The 23,970-nt window shown below is 41.5% G+C and overlaps 1 protein-coding gene across 3 annotated transcripts in view; it reads left to right on the top strand.

Annotated features, from left to right (window-relative positions):
• WDR48 (WD repeat domain 48) overlaps nt 1–23,970 on the top strand; it is a 45,128-nt gene that overhangs the window by 18,516 nt on the left and 2,642 nt on the right. For all 3 annotated transcript variants that reach the window (XM_078073432.1, XM_078073424.1, XM_078073436.1), the window contains 13 exons: nt 1,458–1,546; nt 1,950–2,051; nt 5,208–5,432; nt 7,111–7,185; nt 8,281–8,383; nt 9,196–9,293; nt 13,349–13,456; nt 13,786–13,882; nt 16,362–16,457; nt 18,680–18,785; nt 19,684–19,771; nt 22,120–22,196; nt 23,766–23,958. In XM_078073432.1, the coding sequence (XP_077929558.1) occupies nt 1,458–1,546; nt 1,950–2,051; nt 5,208–5,432; nt 7,111–7,185; nt 8,281–8,383; nt 9,196–9,293; nt 13,349–13,456; nt 13,786–13,882; nt 16,362–16,457; nt 18,680–18,785; nt 19,684–19,771; nt 22,120–22,196; nt 23,766–23,958 (1,457 nt within the window). The remainder of the gene's footprint in view (nt 1–1,457; nt 1,547–1,949; nt 2,052–5,207; nt 5,433–7,110; nt 7,186–8,280; nt 8,384–9,195; nt 9,294–13,348; nt 13,457–13,785; nt 13,883–16,361; nt 16,458–18,679; nt 18,786–19,683; nt 19,772–22,119; nt 22,197–23,765; nt 23,959–23,970) is intronic.

The raw sequence follows: 23,970 nt of genomic DNA, 5'->3' as shown, positions 1-23,970 counted from the left end.
ATGGCCAAGATGGAGAATACCCAAAGGAAAGACAGAAAAGTCCTCCAATACCGATTTTGTGGGACCCTTTCAGAGCCGCCCTAAACAATCCAGCCAGTTTCAAAAGAGTTCAGAGAGATTGGGTGCCTCTGGAGGCAATTCAGAGACATTCACAGTAGGTTAATAGCACAGGTGCCTCACCAACTAAGATATCTCAGATTACCAGGTTAGACCCAAACAAATCTAGATTTGAGACTCGGCCTCACAGTTGGCTCACCCTATTAGAGTCCTCTAGGCTAGAAAGTCTGTGTTCAGGATCTGAACTATCTAGATCCCTACATATAGGTCCAATTTGTCATAACTGTGGAATACTCACATTGACATAGCCAAATCAGTCGGAATATAATCTAGGATGTGCCAGGAAGGGCACATTAGGAGACTGATGTTTATAATTTCTTGAATATTCTGCCCTTTCCCCAGGAAATATGCAAAGCTCTAAACACTACCCTCCTCTGTTCTCTTTGATTTTTCACCAGTGCATTATTGTAGTGATTCAGCAACTGGTCCCTGCTGAGGGCTGTCATGACACACATTGGATCTCTCTAGATGTAGGGTCTTCCTCAAAGAGACACTAACAGGAGGGAACAAAGCAAAAGAAGTCAGGATTGTCCCAAGGTCAGAGACCAGGCTTACGGTTACAGATTCTGCAACAGATACATCTTGCTTAGAATTGTTTAAAGAGGTTACCACACAGGTTGATTTATGATTATAGACACACTAATTGCTAACATTTATTGAGTATTACTACAATCGTTTTCTAAATATACGAATATATTAACTGCTTCACTCATAACCTCTTAGTATGTTTGTTTATATTTTTTATTGAAAATTAGGATCATACCGTATAGACAGTTTTGTATGTAACTTTTTTCACCTCAGTGAAACTGAGTTCTGAATCAAAGAGCATGAACATGATTCTTGCTACACATTGCCTAATGTCCTTCCAAGAGCTGTACCAACAAATTGTACTTATCCCACAAGTAATGTATAAGAGTACAATTGAACTGTTTTTTGAGAATTATTACCTCATTGAAAATCTGAATTGGTGGGTGAAAATAATATTTTTTGCCTTGATTTGTGTTTCCTTGAAAATAGTGAGTTTGGACATATTTTTCATATTTATTGGCACAAGTATATCTTTGAAAATACATTACTTATGTGGATAGTTTTTAAATGGCAGTGCAATTCAATTTAGCAAATATTTATTGAGCACTTGTGTATGCTTAAATCTAGAAAAGATGTAAATTTTGATAATGGTCTTGTTTAGAATGACCTCCATCATCGCTAGACTTCTTTTCCTTAGAGCACTCACAAAGATAAGATTTTCTAAACCGAATAACTGAACTTACGATTTTTGCTGACTAGCTGCTGAACAGCTGATGATTTTGTTAACGTTTAGCTTCCTTTATCTCTAATAGCTTCTTCTTTAAGTGGGAACAAAGATTCCATTTATAGCCTGGCAATGAATCAACTGGGAACAATCATTGTATCAGGGTCCACTGAGAAGGTAAGGGGGAGCTTAACGGATATATCTTAACACTGGAAAACAAAGACACCAAAATAATTTGATCTGTGTAATTACTAAATATACAGACCATGGTTTTGCTTGGTGGGTGCTAAGGGAAAGGTTTTATTTGAACAAACGAGAATATAACTATATAATTACTGTCGCGTGTGGTGATGGGGGTGGGGTGGATGGGTGGAGGAGGCCTATTTGTGTTTTGACATTAGAAAGGCTTCCTCCTACTTGCAAAGATTGGGGGCCTCAGACAGTGTCCACTGGCAGAACAATATTTCCTTCTCAGAATGTAATGGTTGTCATTTAACTTCTTAGTCATTTATTATTGAAATTTGTTCATATATATATATATATATACTCAGTTTGTGTAATATTTTGTTAAAATACACAGGTTTTAAGGGTATGGGATCCAAGAACATGTGCAAAACTAATGAAGCTGAAAGGACACACAGACAATGTCAAAGCACTGCTGTTGAACAGAGATGGTACACAGGTATGCACTTGCGTGTGCATGTTTACCTAATAACCTTGTCCAAAATTTCATGCACCAGAAACTTCCCCGCTTTGTTGCCTAGGTTGATTTTGACCCAAAGCCACACATATTATAAACTGTGGTCTGCTTTTAAATCCTTAAAATACTCAATTGTATGTAATTTTGAAATTACTCTGTTTGCATCACTTCTAAATAAAGGCCAAACAAAAAGTTCCCTCAGAATAATTCTAATGCCAACAAGTATATGCAGTTATGATGTGTATAGGATAAAATAATTTAAAATGTCACTTTGTGTAAAGCAGAAGGAAGTTTTGGTATTGAATGCTTTGTGCTAGTAAATTAAGGGGAAATTTCCTGACAGTGGGTTTGACTTTGGGCAAATCCTGTCATTTGACTGTATAGATACAGTTTATACAGTTTATAAATTTAGTTATCTGACATAATACCTAAGAGTCAGCATTTCAAAGAAAAACATTTTGGTAATGTTTGAACATGTACTGGTTGGGTACATAATTCGATTTGTTCTGTAGCAGTGGGAAAATGATGTTTCATCAATATAGATAATAAAAACAAAAACTGAGCACCATTTTCAGTTAAGACCCACCTCTACCTTGTACCCCTACCTCCCCCAGCCATGTTTTCTCATGGGCCAAGGAGAAGCCCAGAGCTAACTGGAATTGATTGCAAGCGGGTTAGGAAAGGGAGAGTAGGGAGGTGGTGCGATGAGAGGCGCCATCACTCCTGTGGAAATTATGTTGTAGAAACTGCCTCACACGTGAATTAGAGAAACCTTTGTCTCCAGGGGCGAGAGGAAGGTTTGGAAAACTAGCCAAAACCAGGAACTCATCTTCAGAACCAGGCAAAGAGAGGCTTGAAGATGCCCATGGAGGTCTTTGGAGATGTGAATCCCATGGACAGCCCCTTCCTTTGTTGTGTTGTTGTTATTTAGCAAATCATACTGTTTGAGGTCTGTCGCCACGGCAGTTGTTTTGATTGGTGCCAACATTACTGGGCTGAGCCACCTGCCATTTCATCCCTTGTACTTGCTTAGGCAATTGCTTTAGGAACTGGGACAATCTGCCATCTTGGTTTGAGTCAGTGACATCCTCGTGTGACCCTCACAGGGTTTTCCTATAATTGAAGTCCTGCCGAACCTAGCTAAAAGTCAAGGGGTCTTTAAGCATCAGGCCACTCCTTGCCCCGACTTACCTTGCCCACTTGGCTGCTGTCTATTGCAGTTACAATTGCATATGAGTGACCATCCCAGAAACACTTATGTTGGTCAACAGCGGCCTGGCCTCAATACACTGGCCCCCCTCATTTCTATTTGGCAAAAGCGCAGCCACCTGATTAGGGCTGTAGAGTCTGTGCCTCTAAGTCTAATGTAGTAGAACCATTCAGGTCCTTCTGTCCTAGTCCCAAGAATTACCTCCTAGTGACAGGGTCTTCACGTTTATCCAGTGGAAGGGTGGAAGTAGTGGGAAATGTCTGATGATTACTCTAGCTCCTGCAAGGTAGCAGGCACTAGAATTCCTATTAAACAGGCACATCCTTCAACCATACTACCAAACGCTGCAAAGAAGTTCGCCAGCATTGTACTTTAAAAGTAATTGTTGTCTGCTTGGGGGCCTGCCTTTTAGCGGCCTTAGAATACATTTACCATCAGAGATTATTTTATGTTCAATATCAGAGTTGATACAGCTCTGTTCTCTCATCTTTCAGCTGTACGCTTTGGGTTTGGGACTTATCTCTTCCCTTGCTGCAAGTTGCCTAGGCTGTGAGAACTTCAACCCATCACCTTAGCTTTCCTTATCCTGAAATGGTCAGATCTTACTCCCTGTAGATACATGGCCTAGGATCTGAGGGATCAAAGCTACACTAACAGCTTTGCCACCTCAGAGTAGCAGCTCTTCCTGGACAGCGGAGCCCTTCCTTGCTCTCTCTCCATCAGATTGTATGGGTCCTCCCACAGGCATGTTGGAGGTCTGCTTGTAACTTCCTCTGGACAGTTTCGTTGTTGGTTAGGCTCTTGGTTGCCTTGTAAACCAGTTAGAATAGGGGATTAAAACACTGATGCTCCTGGCAACTTATGGGGGAGTGTCCTAGTGGGTGTGCATTTAACTAAACACATCCAGAGTTCGAAAGGCCCCTTCCAGTCACAGGCACGCCAATAAATCTTAATATTCCTTAAGGTCTCATCTATTCAGACACTTTCTAAATCTCCAAGCCCACAACTATCTTCTCTTCTTTGAAGCTCTTTGCCTACTTAATTTTTTACACGAGCACCAGCAGTTGCTTCTTCTTGAGGCCATTTTTTCCCCAAAGGAGTAAGTTTTTATTCTCTTCTGCAAGTCACCACAGTAACTGGTAGTGAACCCCAGGCATGCTGAATGTGAATGTAGTGTGCCCAATTCAGCCTCTTTCTGTCGGAGTCACAGTGTGCTCAGCCCTAGTTTGTGTGCCAGCAACTTCTATGTAGTTGATGCTCCTGAGCCTTTAGAAAGCGTCAGAATTGCTAATGTTAACTTTGAATGCTGGAAGTCCACATTTTATATTAATAGATGTTGAACTTGAGGCTCAGATGGGAAGTATGTAAGGTCACAAAGACTGAGTGGTAAGCCCGGGACTAGATTTTGCTTCTGACTCCTGTTGGTAGAATGCCAGAGACCTGGCAGGCCATTAGGAGCGCATTGCTGTGAGGGAGAGGTGAGACAGAGGTGTGACCTAGGGCTCCAAAAGACCTGCTGGCCTAGTGCAAATCTCGTCAACCTTAGTGTACAGAATGACCTGGAGAGCCTATCAAAACACAGACTGATAGACCCTACCAGAGTTTCTGCCTCATTAGGTTTGGAATTGGACCAGGAATCTGCATTTTTAACAAGTTCCCAGGGGATGCCGATTCTGCATGTGGCCAGGTAGGAGAGGAGAAAGGCAGTTTTGCTCAGAAGTTTCCCCTGCTTGAGCATGTACTGTTGCCTTCGGTCATTTCAGCCTGTGGTGCATGCTTATCAGAGGTCTTTATCGGAGGCAGAAATACAGGATGTCAGAGGTGGGTGTTTGACAGTGTAGAGGCAGGAGAGGCACTGAGTGCAGAGCACAGCAAAGCAGGAACTTTCCCAGCCAGAACTTTTTCTAACTTTAACTTTCTGTTTTCAGTGCCTTTCCGGCAGTTCTGATGGGACAATTCGCCTTTGGTCCCTTGGCCAGCAGAGATGTATAGCAACGTACCGAGTCCATGATGAAGGTGTTTGGGCTCTGCAAGTGAATGACGCCTTCACGCATGTGTATTCTGGAGGAAGGGACAGAAAGATTTATTGTACAGACCTGAGAAACCCTGACATTCGGGTACTAATTTGTGAAGAAAAAGCACCAGTTCTCAAGGTGTGTCCTAAATTTAGTTTTGTGGTTAAGATTGTTACATGTGCTAGCCAAATCCGGCAAAATCTGTATTAAAGCAGGAATCAGCTATGGGATTGTAAAAACGTATTTTAATTTTCATTAGTCACTTGTAGAAGAAATTGTGACTTTTTGGGTACCTCAGTGACACGTAGCTGTCCCACTGGCGAATCCTAGTGCAATTTCCCCACGTTGCTCCTGAGCTCAGTTGGCTTTCCTAACCTGTCCTTAGTGGAGGAATGTGACGAGTTCAGGTATCTCTAAGCAGACAACAACAAAGCACAAATGTGTCCAATGCCTCAAGAGGGAGGTTGTGGAAGAGTTGCTCCAGAAGAAGAGAGAACAAGCCAGTTCATACGCCAAACCGTGACTGCCTCAGAGTAGTCCTGATTGCTAATCAGCATCTGCTGTGTGGGTGAAAGGGTACTTGAGAAGCCATCCATACTGACACCTGCTGAAAGTGAAGCCTGGACTGCTAAATGGCCGTATCTTCATAGGACAAGATGTTCGGCCTCCCTGATGATCTCAGAATTACACATTGAAACCATAGTGAAGAGCTTTCCAGATTTAAAATGGAGGCATAAAGACAGCACTACTTCATTTTCACAAAAATCATCCAAAAACAACTAGAAAAGCAAGAAACAGAACTGCAAATACCCACGAAACTAAGTGACATCTGAAACCCAGGCCACAGTGTAAGAGGAAGGGCTGAAAAAGGGAATAGAAGTCAAAGGAGACAGTTGAGGGGATTCCTGTGGCCTAGGAGCGCACACATCCTGGCCGAGTATGGCTCTTTAAAATAGGTGGCGCCCCCCAGAGGACAAAACCAATAATTCTAGGGGAGCAAGGGAGTTGAGGCTGAAATTAGAGCCTGTGTTCAGGGGGCAGAAGCACTGTGTGTGAGTCCTGCAGCTGCCAGGATCTCTTGACTGTGGAGGAAAAAACTCAAAGAATTTAGTGACAACATAACTGTGTGTTGAAAGAAACGTAACTTTGAACTGAAGAGGATTCCTACTTGCTAGGAGTCCAGCCTATCCCACGACTTCCAACTGTCAGTTTCCTGGCACAGGAAGAATAGTGGATGACTGACCATAGAGTGATTTCATGTGCGTGCCATCTATATACATGGCTGTAGGGACATATTTCTATATGTGTACTATTTTTAAAAATACAGAAGGCACACGGTAAACTGTTTGCAGGTGTAGTAGTCTTAGGTGAGGGAGGTGAATTACGTGGGTACTTTTCACTTTTGCTATGTTAGAATGTTTTTTTACTACAAACATTTTCAAAGAGAAAAAGAGACTTAATTTCCTTGTTATTAAAAAAGAAAAAATAAAAGAGTAACAAAAACAAAATTATGCTAAGTCACCCTTTTGACTGTACCCATTTGGATCCCTTAACTATTTAATTTAAAATCACGCTGAAACTTTCAGCCGCTGTTTTTGGTGAGAAGTCACTCCTATTACACTCGTAAAAGGCCGTTCTCCTTTAGCAAAGACACTCCCTCATTATTCTGTGCAACCCTAGCTTTTAACGCATGCCACAGTACAGTCAGCATCCAAACATCGAATGAAGGAGTTGATATTTAATAATATGTAGCTAGTCCTGGCAGCTCAGGAGAGTCAGCATTCCACAGAGCAGTGTTTTTGTGCTTTGTTTTCAGATGGAGCTTGATAGATCAGCTGATCCCCCTCCCGCAATCTGGGTTGCCTCGACTAAGTCTACAGTAAATAAATGGGTAAGCGAACCGCCATATCCCTGGCAAAGGTTTGTAAACGTGTGGTTTGTTATCACAGACCTGCCAGATACCAGTAGCAAATGCTCGGGATGAACCTGACACTCAGCATGCTTTTGAACAGTGGCAAAATCTGAAAGCCTCTGTGAGTGATCCTAAAGATTGTACTAAAATTACGATAATAGTCAAGATGAAGCATCTGACTTCTTTGTCAGGAGCCAAGATAGACATTTGATGTGCTTAGAGTAAGCAGTGTTGCCTGATAAACCAATAAATGTTAGTACAGCGTCTGAGCTCACAAAACTGCATTTGAAAACAGGCAGCCCTGGTCCAAGTTTCCCCAGATACCCAAAAGTTTGCTTTGTGCCATTATTTATTACCCATTTTCTCTAACCAAAAGAAATCAGAAGGGAATTTTTGCTTTTATAAAATGGTGATTGCTTTTTTGTCTTTACAGCATCTCAGCTTATAAAAGGCTTCATATGAACGCTTTACTTTTGGATAGCAGGGAATACCTGTACCAACTTGGCAGGGACACTTGTTAGGTTTCTGTTTTTCCAAGTGTAAGAGAAAATAGAAAAATTGTGCTTTCAAATTCATTTCTTTTTTCCTCATAGCATGAAGAACAGGGATAGAAATAGAGGATAAGCAGAGAAAAGTCATTAAAAGTGCTTTAATTCTTAAATGTTAATTAAAGAAGATTTACGTTTTCTTGCTTACCAGACTATATGTGGATAACAAAAGAGAGAGTGTTTCCATTTATTTGTTTATACCTCAGTCAAGTGGGCTTTCTCGGTACTTGTAAAAAATGTTAGCTATCTTGTCTAAATTTCATCGTGCCAATGTGAGATCAACATAGCTTTACCTGGAAGAGTGCCTACTTTTCCCTCCAAAAAGACAGTATTAATATTCCCTTCTTAATCCTTGTTTTGTTTCTTGAAATCATGGTAGATTATTGAACTTTATGATTAAATTTTCTTTGGTTGATGTTACTGTTTTGGTTTTTCTCATTTGTTCTTTGTTTTTCTTGCCACTTTAAACAGATTGGCAAAACTTAGAAAGCATAAAATGATTAAAAAATGAATTTTGTTCCTTTAGACCTTGAAGGGAATTCATAATTTTAGAGCCTCCGGAGATTATGACAATGACTGTACAAGCCCTATAACACCCCTTTGTACGCAGCCTGACCAGGTTATTAAAGGTGAGTAAGGAAGGTGGAAGGTATTATACCTTTTACCGAGGTTAATTATCGTTACTAAGAGACTGACAAAAATAAAGGAAGTGACCTTCCTTTAAATGTAATTCTGATGGCAACAGAAGACACAGTGTGTTGGTTTATTTTTAATAGAAGAAAAATATTTTTAAAATGCTATTTAGTGACTTTAGAAAGGGGAGTTTCTTGAGGTAATCTTTTTGCCCAGCATCAGAATAGTCATAGTCTGGGTCGAGCCAAGAACCATTTTGTAAAATATGTAGGGTTGAATGTTGTCTTTTGGCACAAGGCAGAACAAGTCCAATCTGGTCCCTGACTTCTCTGTGCTCCAGCGGGAAGTGGCAGCTCTGACTTGAAGGCTCAAGTGAGGAGTAGAATGCTGAACGGTGCATTCAACTGCAGTTCCGTGTCCATGCTGGTGTCTTTAGAACCGCATGTCCGTGCAGGAGGCAGAAATTAGAGATGGGACTGATCCAGAGATTTCCTGTCATCATTTGAACTTTTCCCAGTGGGTAAAACGGTTTGCCCTTAACAGTTTTCCACTGGTAGCCCCTCGGAGGAGGGGGTTTTTCCATCTATAATCTGTTTTTAAAATTGGACAGTTTGTCTTAGGTTGGCCTTAAACTGCCTTAGATATATTTATACGTGTATATATTACTATATGTGTATCTTTTGATTCACCTTCTCCTTTCTGGTGGATAGTATGATTTCTGTTGTTACATGCCAATGAGTAATTACTGCTATATGGTGAATTTAAATAGGGAATTGTTTTGCTAATTGTTTGGGTTCTTTTCCTTTAGGGGGTGCGAGTATTATTCAGTGCCACATTCTTAATGATAAGAGACATATATTAACCAAAGATACCAATAATAATGTGGCATATTGGGATGTATTAAAGGTAAGTAACTTTTTGTATTAAATATAAGTTATTGGATCATGTATCCTCTTTATTTTTTATTATAAAATATATATATATGAAATAACCAAGGTAATAAGTATGTACATTAAGATTAGATTGCAATAATACTTTTTTTGGGTGGGGTGGATACTTTTTTTTTTTTTTAAGATTTTATTTATTTATTTGACAGAGAGACACGGCGAGAGAGGGAACACAAGTGGGGGAGAGGGAGAAGCAGGCTTCCCGTGGAGCAGGGAGCCCGACGCGGGGCTCGATCCCAGGACCCTGGGATCATGACCTGAGCCGAAGGCAGACGCCCAACGACTCAGCCACCCAGGCACCCCGGGGTGGATACTTTTTTATACAAGTATTTAGATAAGGCCATAGTTTATCTTTTTAAGCACCTAAAATTTGAGTGGAACCATTCCGCTGTGTTATATGCTGCCTTACCTTAAAATAAATATATCACAGTTCCTCATCCTTGACATTATTGACATTTTGGGCTGAATAAGTCTTTGTTGAGGGAAGTGGGGTAGAGTGGGATCTGTCCTGTGTATGATAGGATGTTTAGCAGCATCCCCAGCCCCTACCCACCAGGTACCAGTAACCACCTTCTCTTCTACCCCCAACTTCAGTTGTGATAGCCAGAACTCTCTCCGGACATCGCTAAATGTTTAGGGGGAGGAAGAAGCAGCAGCATACAGAATCACCCCAGGTTGAGAATCCCTGCAGTGCACAAAATAAGTTTATCCATTTCTTAGGATTTATAGACATCACTATGAGCATCAGTTACAACTCTGTCATGTTAAGATGACCCTGTGGGATAGTTAGATGTTTTAAACCATTCAACCACATTCTAAATAGCACTAAACAATTTATAGGCAGGGTGCCTGGGTGGCTCAGTTGGTTAAACATCTGCTTTGGGCTCAGGTCATGATCCCAGGGTTCTCATCGGGCTCCCTGCTCAGCAGGGATCTTGCTTCTCCCTCTCCTCCCTGTTCATTCTTTCTCTCTCTCAAATAAATAAATAAAATCTTATAAAAAATTTATAGGCAGATTGAAAAGTTTGCTTTTCTTGGTGGTGTTGGTATATTTGTTCAACATCTATTTCCTGGATTGAATGAATATTGTGTGCAGAGAACTGTGTTGAGAGCCATAGATGACAGAAAGTCTGTACCATGATCACTTCTGGTAGGGACAAGGGTAGGGAAATGGGAAGGCCTTACAGATAAAAAACAGATAAATTACAGGGTAGTTTATGGACAAGGGCAATTACTTACAACTAGAGAAATCAGGTGAGCTTCGAGCTTCCTCATGGTGGAGAAATCATTTGAAGAGGGTCTTAAAGAATTCCAGCAGATGACTAATGGTAGGGCATTTTAGGAAGAGGGAGTGAATGACAAAGGCACAGGAGGGAAGGTAGTGCTCATTCAGTGACTCAGAGTTTTGTGTAACTGGAGACTAGAGGGAATGTTGGGGGGGATAGGGGTGTAAGGGGAGAAGGTGCCATTCAAGGCATTCCCCAGAGATTCTTGAGTACAGGCCCCCCAGTTGGCCTTCTTTGCTGTTCCCTAAAGAGTCTTCATCTTAGATTGTGTTGGAGCAGGAAGAATCCCATGCCCGAGCGACAGTGGTCTGTGCGATGGGGAAGAGGCTGGAAGGCCGTGTCTTCAGCATAATGACTTGGGAATCTCAAGGAAGAGACAGATGTTGGATACATTATAAGGAAGAATTGAAAAGCTCTGGGGTTTTGGGTAGGCTCCTGGTTAGAAGAAATGTCTACATCTAAAGAATAAGATAAACAGCTTTCTTTCTGAGAAGAAGGGACTGTCTTAATAGAAACCTTGGCCTCACTGACACTTTCCCTCCCCATGGGGCAGGCGTACATGAAGTCACATAATGAAGCAGTTGCCTGGTGAGCATGGTTGCGGAGCAAGAGGCTTTAGTAGTTGAGTGGAAAATGAAATTGCAGCAGACTCCAAAAGTCCAATTGGGTTTTCTTACGTTAGAGATACACTTCTCAGGGGACTAAAGACTCACGTTTGTTTCAGAGAGGGGTGCTGTGGAGACTGGGAGGATCCAGAGCAGCCCTGAGGACCTGGTCAGCAGGAACTTGGCTACCCTGCCACTGACGTGGCCCTAGTTCTGCCCCATGGCTGGGCTTCCCCTCATGCTGCCCAGCACCTGACGCTCTCCAGAACATAACAACCTAATTGGGCAAAGCTACTCTTTCAGGGTGGGCTGACTGATTTTCTGCCGGTGGATCTGATGTTCTCTCTTGGGCAGATTAGCCAAAGCCTTGGTAGAGTCCTGCTGCCTGAATGGGAGGTAGCTCTACTTAGATGGGGCAGTGATCTGGCATGTTCCATAATTGGCATTTTTGTGTCTCTAGCAGCTTTCAGTACCTAGACACTAGACCCTGAAGTGTCAAGATCAAGTGATTGGGAGCAATGGACATGACATTAAACAGAAGTAGGGAGTCAAGAGTATTTAGGAACATAGGCTCAGAGTGAGATAGAGTTGCATTCTAATCTTGGTTCTGCTAGCTACTAGCCAGTGATCTCTGGAACATGCTGAACCTCTCTAAACCTCTGTCTTTATTCCTAAAGTGTGAGTGGCACCTATTTCTTGGTGAGGTTAAGGAGATGTTGGAGAAGTATTTACCGTAGTGGCTGGCACATAATGGTTAAGAAGCTGTTACACTAATGTAGGTGAGAGATCAGATATTTATCTGGACTAGGATGGAAAAAAAAAAAACAGAATGATGATGAAGTATTGAGGCCTATGGATAAGAGAGCTTGAATAAAAGTAAAAACAAAAGAAAGTAGCAGAGTGAGTCCCAGGTTCCTGGGTCAGATAGTTTGGTAAGTGGAAGTGATGGGGGGCGGTGATGTAAGGGAAAATGGATTGATGGGGGAACAGGGGAACATGCTGAGCAAGACAATGAATTTGAGTTTATGTGAATGTCTAGGTAGATAGGACCTCACGTGCCAGTAAATGAGCTGGGCCAGAGAGACCGGCTTAGCAGTCAGTGGCTGGTGGATTATAACTGAAGCAATGGGAACATCAGGAGTTTCCAAGGGATACATCTGTACTGAAGAGAGAAGAAACCAGTCATCACCCTTCCAGGAACTGTTAGAAAAGAGGAAATCACAGAGGTGTATAATAAAAAGGGGTCGGAAAACCAAGAGCCAGTGGCGGCTCAAGAACTAAGCAAGCATTTCCCGAAAAGGCTTGTGGTTAGCAGCACTGGCCTATGGAGAGTTTGCGTCCAATTTGGAATGTAATGTGCCTGGGACTTAACCAATAGGGAGGATGGTGTGGAGGGGAACAGTCTTGAGAGAGTCCTAAGAGTAAAAGCCAGATGGAGTGGGTTGAGTAGTGATTGGGAGGTAGTGGAGCAATCTTTGGTGAAATTTGACTTTGGGGAGGTGGGCAGGAAGAGGCAGTAGTGAGAGAGGATATAGGGATGGGAGGGTGAAGCAAAGATTTTGTTTTGGTGTTCAGGTATTTTTGAGATGAGAGTAATTGGAGTGTGTTCACTGCTCATGGGGAGAAGCCAGGAGAGCATGAGAGGGTAGATGACGGTACCAGGTCCCCAAGAAGTGAGGGGGTCCGGAGCACAGCACAAGGGGCACTTTTTTCCTCGCACTGGGAAGAACAGTAGCACAGTGCTAAGGGGATTTTGTCAAGGCTTCTCTAATTTTGAGGAGTGGAGGTCAGTCCTGTGCTGAGGGGCGGTGAGGGAGGTGGCAAGGCCAAACCTGAGGGTAAATATTTGACTGGGGTGTTGTGGAGAACTGACTTTGGAAACAGAAGAAACCCCAGGTAGCAGCAATGGTGAGGTTGGAGACCGCCGTACACTTATGGCGGGAATATTGGCAAGGATTTGAGAGGCCAGTATGGCCTTTGTGGGTGTCAGTGTCGTCCAGGATGTTTTTAGACTCTCTTTTATTTAGACAGGTGTGAAAATGTGTAACATTTTGAACACCTAAGTCAGAATCGGTTTACCACTTAATATTGATAATTACCATGCTTTCTTTTTTGCTGTATAGGCATGTAAAGTTGAAGACCTGGGCAAAGTGGATTTTGAAGATGAAATTAAGAAAAGATTTAAGATGGTATATGTGCCAAATTGGTTCTCAGTAGACTTAAAAACAGGGGTAAGTTAGCAACTGGTATTTGTACCGTTTGGGATAGTTAAAAGTTTCTGATACAGCTCAAAATTAAGTATTATTAGTTACAGAGTCCTATGTTTTTAAGTGTGAAGGCAGTAAATTTTTCATGTTAATACTTGCAAAATGCAGTTTAGAATGCCTTTTGGTATCCCAGTAAATTAAATTGTAGTTGCAGTGAATCGCATGAAACACATTTTGGTTCTGAATCTGTGGCTTAGCTCTTCAGTCAAATAGTACAGATAAATAGGGCCTTAGAGACTCATTTGGAGAATATATTGAAACGGAATGCCACTAACAGTTTTTTCTTTTGACAGATGTTGACTATTACTTTGGATGAGAGTGATTGTTTTGCTGCTTGGGTTTCTGCAAAAGATGCTGGCTTCAGCAGCCCTGATGGGTCAGATCCAAAACGTGAGTTTAAGTGTCCTTCCTTCCCTTCCTCCTTTCAAAAGCGAAGGTGGATCTGTGCTGAGTTGGGGTTTTTTTTGTTGTTGTTTTGATTTGTTTTGTTTTTTGCTATCTGCTCTTTTATTTTTTTAACAGTATTTGAGGTTTTTTTGTTTTGTTTTTATTTATTTGAGGTTTTTTAAATCATTTCTCAAGAAATCCATATATTCTCTCATGGAAATGGAAAATACTATTCCATTTTAAATGTTTTGGGGGTCTTGATTTTTTTCACAGTCTGTGGTTTAGCTTTAACACTTGAACACTCAACACACTCTCTACCCTTAAACCTTTCTGGAAATCTGTTAGGGTAGGAAAAGTGAAGCTGGGAAACAGTTCTGTTGTTTTCCTTTTTTTTTTTTTTAATTGAGATATAATTGACATAACTTTACATTAGTTTCATCTTCACATGTACAACCTGATTCAGTATTTGTATATACTGCAAAATGATCACAAGTCCAGTTAATATTCATCATCACAGTACATAATTACACATTTTTCCCCTTGTGATGAGATCTTTTAAGATCTACTCTCTTAGCAACTTTCAAATATGCAGTACAGTATTATTAACTATAGTCACCATGCTGTATACTACATCCCCATGACTTAATTTATGTTATAACTGGAAGTTTGTACTTTTTGACTCCCGTCATTTCCCTACCCCCTGCTTCTGGCAACCACCAATCTGTTCTCTGTATCTGAATTTTGATTTTTGGTTTTTATCTTGTTTTGTTTTTTGAGATTCTACGTATAAGTGAGATCATATGGTATTTGTCTTTCTCTGTCTAACTTACTCCATGTAGCCTTCACAGTCCACCTAAGTTATCGCAAATGGCAGGATTTTGTTCTTTTTTATGGTTGAATAACATTCCATTGTACAAACATACCATGTTTTTTCTTTATCCATTCGTCCATTGATGAACATTGGTTGTTTCCATTATCTTGGCTGTTGTAAATACGGCTGCAGTGAACATGGGGGTCCATATATCTTTTCAAGTTAGTATTTCATTTTCTTTGGCTAAATACCCAGAAGTGGAATTGCTAGATAATATGGCAGTTCTATTTTTAATTTTTTGAGGAACCTCCATACTGTTTTCCACAGTGGTTGCACCAATTTACATTCCCACCAACAGTGCACGAGGGTTCCCTTTTCTCCACATTTTCATGAACACTTGTTATTTTTTATCTTCTTGGTAATAGCCATTCTAACATGTGTGAGATGATAGCTTGTGTATTTGATTTGCATTTCCCTGATAATTAGTGACAGTAAGCATTTTTTCATGTACTTTTTGGCCATCTATATGTCTTCTTTGGAAAAATGTCAATTCAGATCTTCTACTGATTTTTTTTTTTAAGATTTTATTTTTAAATAATGTCTACACTAAACATGGGGCTCAAACTCAAAATTCCAAAATCAGGAGTCACACGCTCCACTGGCTGAGCCAGCCAGGCGCCCCTTTCTGCCCATTTTTTAAATTGGATTGCTTGTTCTTTTGCTGTTGAGTTGTATGAAGTCCTTATATATTTTGGATATTAACGCCTTATCAGATACATGATTTGCAAATATTTTCTCCCACTCCCTAGGCTGCCTTTTCATTTTGTTGATGTTTCCTTTGCTGTGCAGAAGCTTTTTAGTTTGATGTAGTCCTACTAACTTTTCTTTTACTTTTGTTGTTTTTGCTTTTGGTGTCAGATCCAAACAATCATCACCAAGCCCAAGGAGCTTACTGCCTATGTTTTCTTCTAGGAGTTTTATGGTTTCAGGTCTGACATTCAAGTCTTTGATCTATTTTGAGTTAATTTTTGTGTATTGTGAGAAGAGACTCGAAGAAGTCTATTGTATTTTGTTGATTATATCTTTGGTTGGTATTCTTCTAAGAATGTAGCGTGTAGGCATACCTGATGTATATAAATATAGTTTTAGTGGCTCTATATGGAAATAGTTCCTTAAAGAATGTAATTCCTGTTTTTGTTTGTTCATTTTTAAAGAATGGCTATCTATATCTGAACAACCAGATAGAATATCTGTTTGCTCCATATTATTACTTTTTTAAACATTCTAAGATAAATTTTAATAGATGTAGCAAAATCTTTCAAGTCTTGCTTTTGAACATCATTGGCATTGGGTTAAGAATTTAATATCAGGGGGTGCCTGGGTGGCTCAGATGGTTAAGCATCTGCCTTCGGTTCAGGTCGTGATCTCAGGGTCCTGGAATCGAGCCCCGCATGGGGTTCCCTGCTCAGCAGGGAGCCTGCTTCTCCCTCTCCTTCTACTGCTCCCCCTGCTTGTGTTCTCTCGCTCTGTCAAATAAATAAAATCTTAAAAAAAAAAAAAGAATTTAATATCAGAATATGTGGAAACAATTTTTATTCCTTTCCCTCTGTTTTTAGGCTAAAGCTAATAAATCTTTTCCATTTCTTTTCATTTTATTTAACTCTTTTGCAGTGAACTTAGGAGGACTTTTACTCCAGGCACTCCTAGAATATTGGCCTAGAACCCATGTGAATCCAATGGATGAAGAAGAAAACGAAGTAAACCATGGTTCGTGTTTTTATATCAGGATAATTGATTTAAAATTACTTAGAAGTTTAAGATACTTGGAGTGTTTGTTATTCCAGGAATGTTTAAGAAACATTTAAGAAGCATTCGCTAAGTCATGACATAATAAATAACCTGTGATGTGCCCAGTTTATCACCCTCCCTTCCCCAGATCAAAGAACATCCAGTCTTAACTAAGATTCCAGGAGCACTTTCAATCAGTGAAGCTGCTCAAGAGGGATTAAAAAAACCTCTACATATTTAAATGACCTTTGCCCTTAAAAGCAAGCAGTTTAGCAGCCTGCTTCCAAAGATACTTCTCAAGAGTAGCTGTGGCCCTGCTGGACTTACCTCCAGAGCCAGCTAATGAGCTACATCAAAAGCCATTTCTGTCCTTGTGTCATCATAGTTCATGTCAGCCTGAAACACAGACATTACCAAGTCTGGTGATTCTATCTGATCTTGGCTCTAAACATTTCAGAAAATCAAATTCCAACTCATAAGTGTCAGGATAAATGAACAAGTATGTGTAGGAATTAATGTCACTGAGGACATTGTAAAGCTGTGCGTGCCACGGGCAGTGGCCGTAACTTTCTCTGGGCAGCAGAGAACGTGTTTTGAATTTATAAGTCTGGTTCAGTTTGATTGAAGAAAGGGGAAAAAAAGAAATTTCACAGCTCATATGTTACCCGCAGCCGGTTGAAGAGTCCTTGAGTCCCACCTACCATGGACTTACTCTGCTGAATATTCTCTGAATTCTCTGAAGATTCTGCTGAAGATGGTCCACTTGTGGTGGTCAACAATGATGAGGATCTCCTGCCAGAGACTTCGGTCTGGCTGACTCATCGGAAATGATTTTTGGAGTTTAAATCTCTTGTGCAAGAATGGCATGCTTCTCTGCAAGCCATTCTTCTGATGTCCCTGTCAGAGAGGACACTGACCCCATCCGTGGTGGCTTTTCTTTTATGTCACCTGGCCCACTCCCCTCCCCATCAGAATTGTACAGTGGCCTCTAAGCCAGAGAAATTCAATGGAAAGGTCTTTCCACAGAGGCTTGAAAAAGCTAAGTTTTAGTGTGGGCTCTGCCGTTTATCAGCTGTGTCACTGTGGGCATGTCGTTTCCAGTTCTTGGCTCATCCCTCTCCATCTGCAACATGACAGGTAGGCAGGATGCCCTTAGAGGCCCAAGTGGACGATAAAGGTCAAAAACTAGTAGTACGGTCAGCACAGCTGGCATCCGGGCTTTGGCTGTGGGAGTAAGGAAACCCCAGATCATCCTTAAAATCAAACTGCCATAGTAAAGGCAGAGCAGGACCCACCCATCTCCCCTTCCAGCCCGATGGCTGCTTGTTCCACCTGTGCGGTCACCTGCTGTACCAGCACCATGACCAGGGGACTCTGAGAGTCGTGTACATTCTACTCAGTGAGCAGCTCAGGTGTTCGGAGGCCTGTAGTGAGTTGTAGGCGGGGTCGATAGAGATAAATGGGCATGGACTACATACTGTAGGGACTGACATTCTGGTAGGGCAGAGAACTCCTCAGATAGAGCAGAGAGAACATGAGGTCAGAGGGAAGCATTGGTTGTTGCTACAAGAGAGGGTCCGAAAGTACTGTAGGGTCAGAGGGTGAGGTTGTTTCCAGATTCACTAGGGATGCCTTTATGAACATGGTGGTACTAGAGTGGGGCTCAACCGTACTTGGTCAAAAGATTACAGAGAAAGCAGAGTGAAATGAAATCTAGAGAGAATAATAAAAAAGAGATTTTGACTTCACTGAGGATTTTATTTTTCACCAATACCGCTGCCATTAGTTGTGGCTGCCATTAAGCATCAATTTTTGTTTCTGGCCCAAGAAATTTTTCTGAGCTTGGTGTTCTACACACACGCACACGCACACGTGTTGCGATTTTTAAACAAACTGTCCTAGACTTTTCTGTGGCTGAAGTGGAGTTCTCTTTTTGTTTCAAATCTCAAATGTTAATCTCTTCTATTAAAATTCTCTGAAATTATACAGTCATTTCCCATAAGGTACATCACAAGTTGCTTTACTTCTTATTCTTTGTAGAAGTTTAACTTTGATTTGTTATTTACCTTTATCTGACCGGCTGATTTATCAGACTAGCTTTAAAAACTTTGCAATGTTTGAAGCCTGTAGAAACAAAATGTTTAGAATCTGTGTTTTTAGCACTAGTTCTGGATACTGACACCATCTCCATCTTTTCCTAGTAAATGGGGAGCAGGAGAACCGAGTACAGAAGGGAAATGGATATTTTCAAGTGCCCCCCCACACCCCTGTGATCTTTGGTGAAGCTGGAGGACGCACGCTGTTCAGGTAGGGGCATGGAGGGCTGTAGACTCTGCCTAGGAAATCATCCCATTTGCTAAGAAATACTCAAATGTGGTAACTTGTTCTAGGGATGTGAGAGATTTGGAAGCTGTTCCATTTCCATGAGATGGTTAAGTGTCTGATGCTATTAGACCACATTCTAATTGAGAGCTGAGCCTCTTGTGTTGAAATGAGGTCAATACTTTGCTTTAAGGCAGCTTCTCTGGTGGTTTCTACAGGAAGCTGTCACTTTCTCTACTTACCTGACGTGACTGCCGGGGTCAGGGAATTACCAGAAGTCCCTGCTCCTAGAACAGCATCAGAGTAGGTAACTTCCCTCAGGCTGGCCACACAAGATGGGCTGGGCTGCTCCTGAGAATCGTGCTCAGCGGTGCCCAACCTGAGGTGCGAGGCCGTCCTTCATGAGGCCCTGCCAGGAAGCTGGACTAGCTTCACCTCAGGTTGCCAGCCAGGCCCTGGTGGAATCACAGGGGAGAGCCCAGTACAGTCTTCTGTAGGGCCAGAAGTAAGGAAAATGCTTGTCTTGCCCTTAAGCTCAGAATTCTCTTCCTTTATGGTAAACTCCTGAGAGTGTGTTGACCAAAACTGTCCTGGTCCCTGTGATGTGTGGAGGCCTGTGCCGTGCACTGCAGCCCGGGCAGGGGACGTGTCTTGAGTGCTTTGCCTGCACCCAGCATTCCTGTCGTCACCCGAGGACTCCGAGAAGCAGCTCTAGTGTATGCACCTGCTGCCCCTCTTAGCCAAGTGAGCCGTTCTGCCTGGCTGCACTTTATTTCCGCAGCTGTCAAGTGGGGGTCATCCCAAATGAGCTCTAGGGTCCCTCCCTCTAATGTTTGTCATTTGTGCTGCTTGTGTCACTGACTACCTGACGGGTTATGTTTAGGCTGCTCTGCCGAGACTCCGGGGGTGAGACCGAGTCGATGCTTCTTAATGAGACGGTGCCACAATGGGTGATTGACATCACTGTGGATGTAAGTGTCCTGCACTCCTGCTTTGCCCTTTTGTTCTGTCCAAATCACGAAGGAAATTAAGAGCAGCTTTAGACTGTACAGTCTTAGTTAGTAAAAACCAGGCTGCCAAAGGGAACCCTCCTCTGCTTCCCTGCAGGCCCAAAGTTGCGGAAGAAGTACTGGCAATTAGTTATGTGTCTGTTTATATCTTTGTTGGATTTAGTTATAAACGTAATATGTGCTTATTAAAGAAAATAATAAATGAATCAAGTGAAACTCCCATCTCTTTCCCAGTCATTCCTCTCTTCCACTCACTCCTGTCCTTCTCGCTGGAGGGGATAACTAGTCCTAGATCAGGCTACAACCTTCAGGACTTGTTTCTGTGCATACACAAGCAGATACTGCTGAGCTGTGTGTGCATGCACCTATGTGTGTACACCACACACGCGCACAGTTCATTATTTTGCACAAAATCTGTTACACATACTGTTCTGCAACTTGGTTTGGTTTGGTTTTTCACTTAAAAATATATCTTGGACATCCTTCCTTGTCTATGTATGGGTCATTCCTCTTTAATGACTACATAGTATGTCTTTGTATAAATGTACCGTAAATTATTTAACTGGTTCCCTATTGATGGACATTAAGGTTGTTTCCAATGTTTTCTATTACAAGCAATGCTTCAGTGAGCATCCTTGTACATGTGTCTTTGTGTACTTTTTAGGATAAATTCCTAGAAGTGGAATTGCTAGATCAAAGGGTATGCACATTTTCAATTTTGATAGATTCTGCCAAATTGCCCCCCACAAAAGCTATAGCAGCTCTCACCGACACTGTGTGTGTGCCCGTTTTCCCACACTCACCGACACTGGGTACTTTCAGTCTTTGCTAAAAGATGGCAAAGATCTCATTGTCTTAATGCGGGCTGTTGTTTTTCACATGTAGTGAGGTTAAGCATCTTTTCATATTGGCCATTTGTATTTCTTCTGTGAGTTGCCTTTTACTCATTTTTCTATTGGGTAATTTGTGTTTCTTACTGATTTGTAGGATTTCGTCATATTGAATATTAACCCTTTGACTATTATCTGTGTCTCTCAGTCGAAGTTTTACTTTGTTCATGGCTGGTGTCTTTTGCCAAGCAAAAAGTTTGAATTTTTATGTAATCAGATTGGTCTTTTATGGCTCTGAGTTTCATGTCTTGCTTCAGTATTTCCTGCTCCAAAGTAGCAAAAATGTATTCTCCTCTCGTAGGTCTGTGATCATGGTATATGTCTAGATCTGTAATCTATTAGAATTTATTCTGTTTGGTGTGAAGTAGGATGCTAACTTTCTCCAGATGGTTAGCCATGTGCCAAAACAATTTTTTGGATTAATCTATCCTTTTCCTACTAATTTGAAATGGTATCTTTATCACATACTAAATTTGTGTATACACATGGGCCTGTTTCTAGACTCTCTTATGTGCTGTTGACCTGTCTTATATATTCCTAAAGCCATATGAAAAGAGATTTAATCTCTAAAAGTTTCAGAAAATGTGTTTTTTGTCCCAGATATACCTCCAAGAACTTAAAGCCAGTGTGACACCTGATGGATATTCTATGCTCTTCTCTAAATCTGAGCTCCCCATAAACCACTACTTCCTTTGAGTGTGAAAGTCACCTGGGATGCATTGCTGACTTTAGGCCTGTGGCTTATTCCTGAGAGGAGACATCCAGACAGGATATGACATGGAGGCTCGGAGGGGATTAAAACCCAGAGAAAAGATGACCAGTTAATTTTATCCTTCATCTAAGTATGTGGTTTACTTCCTGGTAGACATCTTGGTGGTTGGCTGAAGTTTCCACTCTTGCTTAAAACCTCAGACCTGAGGTCAGAGGGAAAGAAAGTGGGAGGACCTGAGTGGCCTTTTCAGTTGGATGATGGGCCTTACCAGTCTAGAGTGTACGGTTTTGCTAAAAGGTGAATGTTGTGGGTTTCTCTCAAGACACCGAACTTTGTGTTTGGGCCCTTAGGTATCAGCCCCAATGTTTTAATGTGGAATTGAGATTTTTATTTCTAGGGCTTTAAGAGTTAAAATTTGTTTCCCTTTAATACCTTGAATTATTTGAGAAGAGGCATCCTGCAGCTTCATATTGCCACTGACGTATCATTTGTCTCACATATCTCTTATTTCAAAACTAAACATGATACTTTTCTGATAAATTTTCACTAAGGCTGACTTGGATGATTTGATAGCTTACTATACATTTCATAGAAAGTCAGTTTTAATTGTAAAATAACTTAACTTGCAAATCATGTTTTTCTATTGACACCATTTTCATTCATCAGCTGATCAAAATGATCATACCTTTCTACTTTTAATATTTCAGAAGAATATGCCCAAATTCAACAAAATTCCTTTCTACCTCCAACCTCATGCATCTTCAGGAGCAAAAACCTTAAAAAAGTAAGTAAGGGGGGTGCCTGGGTGGCTCAGTCGGTTAAGCGTCTGCCTTCGGCTCAGGTCATGATCCCGGGGTCCTGGGATCGAGCCCCGCATCGGGCTCCCTGCTCCTCGGGAAGCCTGCTTCTCCCTCTCCCACTCCCCCTGCTTGTGTTCCCTCTCTCGCTGTGTCTCTCTCTGTCAAATAAATAAATAAAATCTAAAAAAAAAAAAAAAAAAGTAAGTAAGGGCAGTGTCACGTGATATCTAGATCTGATTAATTGCCAGAGCTTTCTTCTTCTTTATGATTGCTTTTATAGTAAAGGAGATCTATTGAAAGCTTATACAACTTACCATTTACCAAGTACCTCCTGTGGTAGGCCACAGATGTTCAAAAAAGTAAGACTTGGTTTTTGTCTCTTGCCACAGCATAGTTTAGGACTCAATCTGTGTATAAAAACTGCTCTTATGGATGCTTAGGGAATGATGAGAGTAGGTGAAAGAAATGAATTGTGGGCTGGAGCTTTCCAGAAAGGCTTCTTGAAAGACATGGAATTTGAGCTGGACATGTAAGGAATGGATAGAATTTCAAAAGAGAGGTATACCAGGTCCAGGAAATGCTTTGATTGAGGATGTGGAAGTGGGAGCATGCACAAGATCCTGAAAATTAACAAGGACCAGTGTAGCTACAGCAGAGGATGGAGGGGTGGCCAGAAGTGGAAAAGGAAATCTGAGGTCTCATGGATATATATCCGAGCAAGTAAAATCAACAAGACTTGAAAGCTTTTTGTTAGGGAAATTTCCAAACATATCCAAAAAAGAGATCAGGAGCATGAACCCCCATTATCCTATCAGATAGCTCCAGGGTTATCGACACATGGCTGAACATTTTGCTTCATCTCTATCTCTACCTCGCCTCCCTCCCACCCACCTACACACACACCCCAGATTATTTTAAGCAAGTCCTAGATTCAACTAAATTTAATGACTGAAGTTCAAGATGGCTTTCAGAGTTTGAGCCTGAGCTACTTGGGTAGGCCATTTTTAACTGACGTTAGCGATACAAGGTAAGTAGGTTTGGGGGTGAGGAAGTTGATGAATCTGGTTTGGGACAGGTAGAGTTTGAGGTGCCTGTGGGATGTCCATCTGGAGATACCCAGCCAGCTGTTGGGCTTGTGGCCTGGAGTTCAGGCAGGAGGTCTTGGCTGTAGGGCCGAGAGCCGTAGGAGAGATGAGCACCGGGGGAATTGGAGCCTGGTAAACACTGGGGGCTGCCTTCCCTGCCAGGAGCATTTAGTTTGCCCATGCTCTAGAATCGTCTTTAAGGGAATAAAACCCAGAAGGCTGTTCTTGATGTATATGTAAGTTTTAAGAACACGTATTTAATCTTACTTTACACGTAATCTGTGTCTTAGGGGAACACGATGGAAATGTGTTGGCAATTCTAAAACTAGATTAAGGCAGTAACTAAAAACACTTCTTGGTTTATGTTTCTGTGTTGTTTTATCTTTATCCATTGTGAACACCAAAGAATATTTAGGAGACAGTATCCAGTGATTTCGTGATGGCACAATCTGTCCTTGCTTTTTACAGGGATAGACTCTCTGCTAGTGACATGCTCCAAGTCCGGAAAGTAATGGAACATGTTTATGAGAAAATCATCAACTTGGATAATGAGTCGCAAACCACTAGCTCTTCTAATAATGAAAAACCAGGAGAACAGGAAAAAGAAGAGGATATTGCTGTGTTGGCAGAGGAGAAAATTGAACTTTTGTGCCAGGACCAGGTAAGTGCACTT

This window comes from Halichoerus grypus, chromosome 1 (assembly GCF_964656455.1).
Source record: "Halichoerus grypus chromosome 1, mHalGry1.hap1.1, whole genome shotgun sequence".
In the NCBI taxonomy this organism is placed as follows: Eukaryota; Metazoa; Chordata; class Mammalia; order Carnivora; family Phocidae; genus Halichoerus; species Halichoerus grypus.
Note: the sequence above shows the minus strand (reverse complement) of the source record. Positions and strands in the feature narration are given on the sequence as shown.